The following is a 12,167-nucleotide window of genomic DNA, read 5'->3' on the forward strand; positions in this document are numbered from 1 at the left end:
AGGCAGGATCACTTGAGCCCAGGAGTTTGAGACCAGCCTGGGCAACATAGTGAAACCCACCTCTATAAATGAAGACAAAAACAAAAACACGAGCAGTAAGCTAAAAATATTAAAATATCAACACTAGCTTATTCTCAAAAACAATTTTCTGCTATATAAAGTGCTTGTAACTAATATATACATTAAAAATGTCAATCTTAAGATCATGAATGGCCTGTCTCACTGCCAGCAATGAGAGTGGTATACATACGCTAAGGGACACCATGATATTTACAGAAGACAAAAAATATATATTCAATTATTTCCTATAATTCTAATATTATCATTATACCAGTAAGCATAAAATGATCTTATTTTGATATGGTAATTAAAACAAACAAAAATTATTATGGCAGAGTAAAATGCAAGGAACTAACTCCTCCTTAGGGATTTCTGACCATTAAGTATTTTTACTAGTTCTTAATGAAGTTAAATATGACTAGAACACAATTCAGAAAAAAGAGACTAATTTATTTGTTTTATAAAATAGAATGAGAGCTTAGTTTAGATAATCAAGAGGTGACAGCTTCAGGTATCATCTTCACCAAGAATAAATTTGTAGTGTTTCATGTTCATTTAAAGGAATCAGGAAGAAAAATTCATTTAATTTCTGCTGTTGGCCCAGTCACTTCAAAAATTCTTAAGGAAGCTAAAATAAAAATATCTTGGATTCTGGTTACTTTTTGAAGTAAAAATTTCCAGATGCCCCAAAAGCAATGAGTTCAATTTGGTGTCTTGTGTTCTGGCAAAGAACAATTAAGTTTACAGCACTGCAGTTGCAGCTTTCAAATGCTGTGACCAATTATTTGAGAATTATAATCTGCAGGCTCCATTTTCAAAATATGTGGGATGACACTGTCAATTCGTATGTTGCCAATGAGACCTTTGAAAAACAATTCTTCAGTGATGGTAGCATTCATCAGTCTTAAAGCTGGCAATCTGAGTAGCAGTCTGGATAACCTAAAACAAGAAAGTAAAAAGGGAGAGGAACAAGGTTGTAAACCAGAAAGAAATTTAGTAGAAAAGTATGAGTAATTTCTGCATGTGGCCTAATTTGATAAATATATCATTTTCAAAAGTTAAAATCAAAACTTTAGTATTCTCAAGCCTTAGAGCATATGGCAGTTACCTGGGTATTAATGCAGTCTGAACAGACTCCACAGGGGAAAGCACTGCTCTTAATGCTACACTGTACTGCCTCCCCTTGGCTGTAAGGACTACGGAACTGAGCTGTTAAACACATCAAGTTATACTATTTTTTTTTTTTTTTTGAGAGAGGGCCTTGTTCTGCTGCCCAAAGTGGAGTGCAGTGGTGTGATCTCACTGCAGCCTCAATTCCTTGTACTCAAGTGATCCTTCCCGCCTCAGCCTCCCAAGTAGCTGTGGCTACAGGAGTGTGCCAGTATACCTGGCTAATTGTGTTTATTTTTTGTAGAGACAGGGTCTCACTATGTTGCTCAGGCTGGTCTCACACTCCTGGCTCAAGCAATCCTCCTGCCTTGGCTTCCCAAAGTACTGAGATTATAGATGTGAGCCATTGTGCCGGGCCAAGTTATACATTTAAGAATGGCGGCTGGGTGCCAGTGGCTCATGCCTGTAATCTCAGCACTCTTGGAGGCCGAGGTGGGCAGATCACTTGAGGTCAGGAGTTTGAGACCAGCCTGGCCAACATGGTGAAACCTTGTCTCTATTAAAAATACAAAAAATAATTAGCCAGGCATGGTAGCACATGCCTATAACCCCAGCCACTTGGGAGGCTGAGGCAACAGAATCACAAGAATTGCTTGAACCTAGGAGGCGGAGGTTGCAGTGAGCCGAGATCATGCCACTGCACTCCAGCCTGGGTGACGGCAATATTCTGCTTCAAAAAAAAAAAAAAAAGAAAGAAAGAAAAAGAATGGCTTAGCAACTCATTTCAGGTTTTAAAAATGGCAGTGTTTTGTGTTATCAGGACATAAAGCATTTTCTTGGTTTTGCTCTGCAAAAAACTACTGGAAATAGGCAACAGTCGCTATTACTGGGAAGAGCACGGAATGTGGAATCAAGACCGTTGGGTTCAAATCTTGATTGAACTGCCCACTACCTATATAAATGTGTGCTTGCCACTTACTGTCTCTCACAACAGTGCTGTTGTAAGGATGAATGAAATGATCCCTGCCAGTTTCTGTGCCAAGTAGTGAGGTTCCTTAGGGCAGGACCCTATCTTGTGTGAAAGTGCCTTATAAGTTGAAAACTATTATCCAAGGATAATGTATTATTTTTAAGTAACCAAGAATGTAAAAAACTGAGAAAGTTGCAATCACAAAGGAAAAAAATTTAAATACTGTATTTATTTGTATAATGAGGCATATAGTAATTTTTAAAACTTAAAGATAATGCTGAAAAACCATCACAACAAAACCTTTCCAAAAAGACTGTGGTGGGTTTATCCTTCTGTCCTAAGGCCTTGCACTCTAACACTTCAGACCAAATGAGAACAGCAGCCCCCAGGATTATCTTCCTGAAGCTGTGTGCTCTACTCCTCAAATTACTCAGCATCCACATCAAATTATTCAGCTTTTACAGAACTGGTAGAAAGCAGGATAGGAAAATGAGTTAGATAAAATAAGGCTGATACTTGAGATGAGACTGGCTTATAAATCTAAATTATTTAGTATATGTAAAAAATTATATGTAATAATGTTATTTTGCTAGTTTGAAGTATGCTAAATTAACAAAATGTTTTATTTATTATAAACAACCACACTTATATAGCCCTTACTATATGATAGGCACAGTCCTAAGCACTTTACATATATTAACTGATTTAATCCTTAAAATAATTGTAAAAAGTAGATACCATTATTATCTCCATTATAGGAGGAAACATGCCCAAGGTTATGAAGCTAGCAAGAGCTGGAGTCAGGATTCAAATCCAGGTACTCTGGCTCTATAACCAGGTGCTTAACCCCTCGGCTATAATGTCCCTCTTTAAAGAAAGTGGCTCTCATTAAAAAAGAACTTTTCTCAAAGAACACTGGTGAGAAATAGCTTGGAGGGAATTTCATAAAACATGTTTCAAAATTAATTATAAAACAATCTAATCTAATGGTATTTGATTTTTTAAAATTTTTTAATTATTATTTTTTAGACAGGGTCTTGCTCTGTCACTCAGACTGGAGTGCAGCGATGTAATCATAGCTCATTGCAGTCTCACCTCAGCTTCCTGAATAGCTGGGACTACAGGCATGCGCCACCATGCTGGGCTAATTTTTGTATTTTTTGTAGAAACAGGGTTTTACACCATGTTGTCCAGGCTGGTCTCTGATTATTTTTTATCCTCCTTTTACTAACAAAATTCATTATTTTATCCAAAGAAAAAGAGTTTGGACTTTAGAGTCAGACTACCTGGGTTCACAGTCAGGTGCTATCATTTACTGTGTGACCCTGAGCAAAGCTAACCTCTCTGTGCTGAAGTCTCCTCTTATATAAAAATGTAAGAACTGGATGAAATATTTTATGTAACATACTTGCAACAATGCAATACTGCTTTTTATAGCATTACTATTTCAAAGTTAAGGTTGCCTAAAACATTTAATTATTCTGAGAGTAGAAACAATGAGATAACAGATCCACAAAAGGTTTTTCAATTATTTTAATTATATGGAATTTAACTGTAGATACCTGTAGGTGTCATCTGGATATGTTTTGGTTATATAATCTTGGAATTCCACATAAGCCTTTTCCTGAAATTTCTCTATCTGTTCCATGTTTTCTAGGCCTGGATGATCTGAAACATTAAAGAAAACATTGGTACCCTAGTTCTGAATGTTCATTTAAGACAGAGTGAATATGAAGAGACAGAAAGAATAGTTAGTCAAAACAGAAGCCCCATCATAAAATGTGTGGCTCAGGCCAGGCGAAGTGGCTCACGTTTGTAATCTCAGCACTTTGGGAGGCTGAGGTGGGGAGATCACCTGAGGTCGGGAGCTCGAGACCAACATGGAGAAACCCTGTCTCTACTAAAAATACAAAATTAGCCAGGCATAGTGGCGCATGCCTATAATCCCAGCTACTCGGCAGGCTGAGGCAGGAGAATTGCTTAAACCTGGGAGGCGGAGGTTGCGGTGAGCCGAGACAGTGCCATTGCACTCCAGCCTGGGCAAAAAGAGCAAAATTCTGTCTTTAAAAAAAAAAAAAAAGTGTGGCTCATTCATTCCACAAATATTGATTGACCCCACCTACTATATACCAAGCACTATATTTTACATATTTAAAATTTTTTATCTCATATACGTATGCTAACAACTATAAACAGCTTTCTCGCCATTCCAAAAGTAGTAGGAAGGCATTTGATAACTTTGCCTTTAACAGGAGCAAAAGGTAAATGACTCAGCCTAAAAAGACATTTTAAGACTGGGTGTGGTGGCTCACAAGGTCAGGAGTTCAAGACCAGCCCGGCCAACATGGTGTGAAACCCTGTCTCTACTAAAAATACAAAAAATTAGCCGGGTGTGGTGGTAGGCACCTGTAATCCCAGCGACTTGGGAGGCTGAGGCAGGAGAATCGCTTGAAACTGGGAGGCAGGCAGAGGTTGCGGTGGGCTGAGACCGTGCCACTGTACTCCAGCCTGGGCAACAGAGCGAGACTCTGTCTCAAAAAAAAAACAAAAAAAAAACAAAAGGCATTTTAAATCCATGAAATATTTGCAGATTATATTCTGTGCCCTATTTTTATAAGTCAAAAATTCTATTATTTTTAGGTAAAAAGGTATGTAAGAAATTATGAAACTATAAATATAATCTCTATCAGAAAAATAACAGAAATATGAAAAAATCTATATAAGCATTTCAATGGTCACTATAACATTACACAAAAACAGAAATACTAAAAAATTCATAAAAATTATGCATAGCTTAAGAAATGTTGACTATGGAAAGCTCTGTTCTCATGGATGAAAATTTTAAAAAGTAATAAATGGAAAATCCTAAAAATAGTAAAATAAAATTACATTAGAATTTAAACTTCAAATTTTTGTCCTTTCAATTTTCACCTAAGGAAAATGAAAGTGACAAATTGTGCTAAGAATAGAGACATACGTTACTAACTCATAAGAAACGTTAGAAGAAATAGTACAAGCTTTCATGTTCTTACTGGTATCACTGACAGAAAGAAACAGGTTTCCTCAGATAATCTTACTATGATGCACAAGAACAGAAACATATATCAGAATGAAAAATACAGAACCTAAGAGAACAGTCAATTTCTCTTATTCAGAAATTGACCATTGAGAGCTTACCATCATTTTACCATCTGTGAAAACTGTAAACTGGCAGGAAAACAAGAAACCAGTTTTTTTATTTGTTGGTAACTCACATAAGATGTTTGGAAATGTAGCCCATCAACATAGCAATAGTCATCTCTCATTCTGCCATTCAGTAATGGCTAAAAAAATACACCTAAGAATTCAAATGTTGATGTGACAAAAGAAATAAAGGTCTGTAATATTTTTTACATTTTCATTTATTTTTAAGACAGGGTCTCCCTCTGTCACCCAGGCTAGAATGCAGTGGCGTGATTAGAGCTCACTGCAGCCTCAAACTCTCAGGCTGAAGTGATCCTCCAACCTGAGCCTCCCAAGTAGCTGAGACTACAGGTGCGCACCAGCACATCCAGCTAATTTTTTCTATTTTGATTTTTGCAGAGAAGAGGTCTCATTATGTTGCCCAGGCTAGTCTCAAACTCCTGACCAATCCTCAGCCTCCCAAAATATGAGGATCACAGGCATGAGCTACTGAGCCCTGCCAAAGTCTATCATATTATTTCACTGACTTCTCAACCTCCCTTTTCATACCCACATAAATATCTAACATCCTTAAAATTCACCAATTTCAAGTATACAATTCAGGCTGGGCGCGGTGGCTCACTCCTGTAATCCCAGCACTTTGGGAGGCCGAGGCGGGCAGATCACCTTAGGTCAGGAGTTCAACACCAGCATGGCCAACGTAGTGAAACCCGTCTCTACTAAAAATACAAAAATGAGCTGGGTGTGATGGTGCATGCCTGTAATCCCAGCTACTGGGGAGGCTGAGGCAGGAGAATCGCTTGAACACAAGAGGCAGAGGTTGCAACGAACTGGGATCGCACCACTGCACTCCAGCCTGGGCAACAGAGCGAGACTCAGTCTAAAAAAAAAAGTAAGTATACAGTTCAATTCAGAGTTGTACAACCATCACCACAATCTAATTTTGGAACATTTTTGTCACTCCAAAAAAAAAACTCCACCCATTAGCAGTCACTTCCCATTTCTTCCTTCTCCTTAGTCCCTGGCAACCACTTAATTGTTTTATGTCTATACAGGTTTGCCTATTTTGCATATTTTATATAAATGAAATCAAACAATATGACTGGCTTCTTTCATTTAGCAGAACATTTTAAAGGTTCATCTGTGTTGTAGTATGTGTTAGAATTTCCTTCCTTTTATGGCTGAACGATATTCCATTGTATGTCTATATTACATTTATTTGTTCATCTGTTGACTGACATTTGGGTTGTCTCCACTTTTTGACTATTATGAATAATGCTGCTATGACTATTCATATACACATTCTTGCATAGATATATATTTTTCATTTCTCTTGGGCTGACAAGAGTGAAGCTGCTGAGTCATTTGATAACTCCATGTTTAACCTTTTGAAGAACTACTCAACTCTTTTCCAAGGCAACTGCACCATTTTACATTCCCACTTGCAACATATGAGGGCTTCTATTTCTCCACATCGTGAAACATTTTATTTTGAATAAAAAGTAAATGTTTATATACCTGGACTGAAGAGTACTATTGCCTTCAGGTAGGCATATTCATATCCATCAATGCAGAGTTTAACCATGCTGTTGCAAAACTCCTGTAGTTTGAAGATGTGCTCCATCAATAATTTTCTTCTTTCTGTTGACATTTTATCTTTAATTAAAAATAAACAAAAATTTTTAATTGTTTTTTGACAAAAACAAATCTAGTTTTATTTCCCTCTCAGGAATTTTGAAAAGTTTTTTAATTCTTAAATTTTTTTTGAGACAGGGTTTTACTCCTGTCGCCCAGGCTGCAGTGCAGTGGGGCGATCTTGGCTCACTGCAACCTCTGCTTCCTGGACGCAAGCAGTTCTCCTGCCTCAGCCTCCCAAGTAGCTGGGACTAGAGGCGCATGCCACCACGCCCAGCTAATTTTTGTATTTTTTGTAGAGACGAGGTTTCACTATGTTGCCCAGGCTGGTCTTGAACTCCTGGGCTCAAGTGATTAGCCCACCTGTGCCTCCCAAAGTGTAGGGATTACGGCGTGAGCCACTGTGCCTGGCCTTCTTCTCATGAATTTCAAGCTTTGAGTATAACCAATGTAGAAATGTTTAAAATTCAGTATTTCTGCAATTATGGCTAAAACTAATCATCTTAAGATATTGTTCATTCAAGAACAACAAGCTGTTAGTATAATCTGTATAAACATTTTAAGTAGAAAAGTTTGTATTTGTTTTTTTTTTTGAGACAGGGCCTTGCTCTGTCGCCCAAGGCTGGAATGCAGTGGTGCGATCTCAACTCACTGCAACCCTGCCTCCTGGGTTCAAGCAATTCTCCCACCTCAGCCTCCCGAGTAGCTGGGACTACAGATGCGCTCCACCATGAATGGCTATATTTTGTATTTTTAGTAGAGATGGGGTTTCACCATGTTGGCCAGGCTGGTCTTGAACCCCTGACCTCAAGTGATCTGCCTGCCTCAGCCTACCAAAGTGTGAGCCACTGTGCCCAGCCAGGTTTATATTTCATCTCAATTATTTTGATGTTGTAAAAGTACTTTTAAAAAATGAATTATTTTCTCATGGTAATTGCTTTTGGGGAAAAAACTATATATAAAAAATGGATTATTTGAATGTTTATGCTACTTGGCTTGTTACAAAAAAAAAAAAAAAAAAAAACCCAAAACGAAAAAAAAAAAAAAAACTCTAAATGTAAATGTAATGGTTCCTTTTTTTTTTTTTTTTTTTTTTTTTTTTTTTTTGAGATGGAGTCTGGCTCTGTTGCCCAGGCTGGAGTGCAGTGGCGTGATCTCGGCTCACTGCAACCTCCACCTCCTGGGTTCGAGCAGTTCTCTGCCTCAGCCTCCTGAGTAGCTGGGATTACAGGCACCTGCCACCACACCCGGCTAATTTTTTTTTGTATTTTTAGTAGAGACGGAGTTTCACCATGTTTGCCAGGCTGGTCTTGAACTCCTGTCCTCGTGATCCACCCTCTTAGACCTCCCAAAGTGTTGGGATTACAGGTTTGTGAGCTACCGCGCCCACCCACCGCCGCCCTTTGTTTTTTTTTAAAGAAATGGGTCTCACTCTGTTGTCCAGGCTAGGGTATAGTGCTGCAGTCATAGCTCACTGTAACCTCAAATTCCTGGGCTCAAGTAATCGTCTGCCTCAGATTCCTAAGTAGCTGAGACTACAGGCATGCACCACCATGGCCAGCTAATTTTTAAAAAATTTCTGTAGAGGTGGGGTACCACAATGTTGTCCAGGCTAGTCTCGAACTCCTAGGCTCAAGCAATCTCACCTCAGCCTCCCAAAGTGCTGGAATTACAGGCGTGAACCACCCCACCTGGCTGAAATGTTTGCTTTCAAGATATACCTTTGAGAAGATAGGATATAAAGATAACCATTTGAAACACTAGACAACTAAAAGTACATAAGACTCAAAGTTTGGTAATAGGATTTTATTTAAGTTTATGTTGGTTGGGAAAAAATGAGCAAAACCATCTACATGCTTCACTACCAAGACTACTATAATAAAAACAAATATTTAGTAAAAACACTGTTAAGAAGGAAAAAACTGAAGCAGAATAAAGTTTTACAATAAAGACTTTATTTTAGAGGGACATGTTTAAAACCCATCCATTAGTAATTAGTCAACCATAGCTTTCCTGAAGATAGGCTTTATAACCATTACAGGCATATAAGACATGAACCAGGGGTAGGAGTCCATAAGTAAGATGGGAATGTGATGCTGCCTTCTAGCAGATCTATTTTTGATGACATTTTAAGGTGATTACCCCTCTGCTTTTAAATATAAGGAGGAAGCAAATGATTTAAAAATTGTACAAAACAATGATAGAATATGCTAAGGAACTAAAAGGTAGTCACCAATTTATAAATTATTCCTGAGCTCAAATCCCCATTTGTTGATAAGGCACTGTTTCGGGTAGTCATAAGCCATTCTATAGTTAAGCACTTATGAAGTGATTGCTTGTCTCGTGAAATGAATGAGGGCTGCAAATACCTTGGCATCTAGGAACGGAAAAACAGAATAAAAAGGATTGTTCCCTGACTCTTCAGAACTATTTAGGTGAGAGAATACACCCTGATGAATTGATATAAAATCAACCTATCTTAGGATTCAAAGGGCTATAATAAAGAAAGGTTGCTTAAAAATTGCTGAGTAGTATATGTTTTAAAATATTTGACCACCTGTACATAAGCTCACCCTGGATTCTTTGATAGTTGCACAAAAATTCACAAGACTTGGTCAGAAATAGCCTGTCAGACTTAAGCATACTGTTTTCAATTTTGTTGCACTCCATTTAAAAAACATTTTTAGAATATTGGTAAATTTATAAAATTGTAAAAATTATCTAAAGAAGAGCAATGGTACCTAAAACACGAATATAATAATAATTAACTATCTTTAGTCATAACATTTAATGAAATTCATGCCTCCTTCTACATCCTGGAAAAGGTAGTAAGAAAGGTGCTTTTTACCTTGTTGAAGACTATTGTGAAGACAATTGACAAATGTTGCTAATATAGTTGCTACATTCATCACTTGCCAGCACTGGGCAAGACCAAGAGTAAAAAGTTCATTCCAGTAAGCTTTCACCAGTGATATGCTGTTTTCTTGCCTATTAAAAACAGTAATAAAAGCACAAATCAGATATTATTAAACAAGTTTTATAAACCTTACAGCTAGTCCAAATATTTAAAAATAACATATTACTAAACTAAAATTACTCTAGAAAGATTTGATCAAGTCTGTGTTTTGTATAGCTGATAACAAAATGAGAAATGAGGAATGCTTAGACATTTAAATAGTAGCTCATCAATCAGCCAGTTTATAAGAACAATTGCAAGTAATATTTCAAACTAAAAGAGTTGGGGCTTTAACTTCACATTTCATAGAAATGGAATAAAGATTGTTCTTAAAAAAAAGCAAAAGCATATATTAAAAAAAATTTTGCTTTGGATAGAGGTAAATACCTTTTAAAAGAAAGGGCAATTCAAATTATTTTACTGTTTTGAGACAGAGTCTTGCTCTGTCACCCAGGCTGGAGTGCAATGGCGTGATCTCCACTCACTGCAACCTCTGCCTCCTTGGGTTCAAGCGATTCTCCTCCCTCAGCCTCCCCAGTAGCTGGGATTACAGGTGTGCACCACCACATGCGGCTATTTTTTGTATTTTTAGTAGAGACAGGGTTTTGCCACATTGACCAGGCTGGTCTTGAACTCCTGACCTCAGGTGATCTGCCTGCCTTGGCCTCCCAAAGTGCTGGGATTACAGGCATGAGCCACTGCTCCCAGCCTCTAGAATTATTTTATAGTAGGCAAGCAATCAATTTTAGGAGAAAAATGGTTCACTGTATGTTTCAGATGAGGTAATAGAATCCCTATAAATGAGATATCCAGGATTTTACTATGAATAACGAGAGATTAGAAAGGTCAAAAGTTCTTTCCTGAATTTCTAAGTAAGTTATCTCAGCAGCATAAGAGAGTAGAAAAAGTATTATACAGGAGTCAAAGCACCATGGTTTAAACCTACTTATCCATTTGAAATTAGGCAAATAAACTTTCCAGGTTTCAGGTTGTCTAATGATATAAAATGCAGAGACACTATACGTCCTATATCTTGCTCAGAGTTATTAAGAGGTGAAATGTAAGAATTAGCTGGGGCTGGGTGCGGTAGCTCACACCTGTAATCCCAGCACTTTGGGAGGCTGAGGCAGATGCATCACTTAAGCCCAGGAGTTGCAGACCAGCCTGGGCAACATGGCGAAACCCTATCTCTATAAAAAATACATAAATTAGCTGGGTGTGGACGTGCACACCTGTAGTACCAGCTACTCACACAGGCTGAGGTGGGAGGATCACCTAAGCCTGGGGAAGTCGAGGCTTTGGTGAGCTGTGATCACACCACTGCACTCTAGCTTGGGTGACAGAGTGAGACCCTATCTCAAAAAAAAAAAAAAAAAAAAAAAAAGAATTAGCTGGGTGCTGTGGCACATGCCTGTAGTCCCAGCTACTCAGGAGGGTTGAGGTGGGAGGACTGCTTGAGGCCAGAAGTTTGAAGGGGTAGCACGCCATGATTGCATCTGTGAAGAGACACTGCACTCCAGTCTCTAACCTGGCACAGGAAGACCCTGTCTCAAAAACAAAAAGAAATTTGAGAAAGTATATGCCAGGTACTAGAGAAATAGCAATTAAGAGATGAAGTTTGCCTTCATGAAAAAGAGGGGAAATAACAAATATATAATTTCAAATATTTTATATAAATAATATACATATATATGAATAATATACATTAATTTTAGGTAATAAAAATTCTGCATTACTATAAAGTATGTATATTAGAAAATGGGAAGGTTCAGGTAAGGTGGTTAGAGAAGGCATTTCTGAGGTGGTGACATTTGAGTGGAGAAAGATGGTAGAGTTAAACAAAAAAACCAAAAACCAGAAAGATCTAGGGGAATAGTATCCCAGGGAGAACAAGAGCAAATGTGCTAAGGTGAGAACAAGCATACAATAGGTATTCAATAAAAACTGTTGAGTGAATTACTAAATGCTATCCTATTGTCTTGGAAGGTCCCTTCCTAGTCTTGTTTTCCTGGCTAATACTTACTGATCCCTTAAAATACAGCTCAGCGTTCACTTTCTAGAAGGAACATTATTCCTCTCTCAACATAGTTAATCATTCCCCCTTCAGTGTCATGCATACACGCATCCTCACTGAAGGCCGAGACTCCCTGTGCATTTCTAGATCTCAGCGACCAGTGCAGTACATGGTACACAGAAAGAATTCTACAAATGATTTCTGATCTTAGGGAGTACAGAACAGGCAGAAGTGAGAAC

General features: G+C 37.9%; 2 protein-coding genes across 6 annotated transcripts in view; one reads left to right on the forward strand and one right to left on the reverse strand.

Moving 5' to 3' along the window:
* METAP2 (methionyl aminopeptidase 2) overlaps positions 1–12,167 on the forward strand; it is an 817,888-nt gene that overhangs the window by 333,448 nt on the left and 472,273 nt on the right. The window lies entirely within an intron of this gene.
* Positions 490–12,167, reverse strand: part of NR2C1 (nuclear receptor subfamily 2 group C member 1) — a 51,523-nt gene continuing 39,845 nt past the window's right edge. For 4 of the 5 annotated variants that reach the window (XM_050747168.1, XM_050747171.1, XM_050747170.1 and 1 more), the window contains exons 11-14: positions 9,807–9,946; positions 6,842–6,979; positions 3,703–3,808; positions 490–999 (exon numbers count right to left, since the gene is read on the reverse strand). In XM_050747168.1, the coding sequence (XP_050603125.1) occupies positions 825–999; positions 3,703–3,808; positions 6,842–6,979; positions 9,807–9,946 (559 nt within the window). In that variant the 3' untranslated portion in view covers positions 490–824. The remainder of the gene's footprint in view (positions 1,000–3,702; positions 3,809–6,841; positions 6,980–9,806; positions 9,947–12,167) is intronic. The other variant, XM_050747172.1, reaches the window with a different exon arrangement.

Source organism: Macaca thibetana, chromosome 11 (assembly GCF_024542745.1).
Source record: "Macaca thibetana thibetana isolate TM-01 chromosome 11, ASM2454274v1, whole genome shotgun sequence".
NCBI lineage: Eukaryota > Metazoa > Chordata > Mammalia > Primates > Cercopithecidae > Macaca > Macaca thibetana.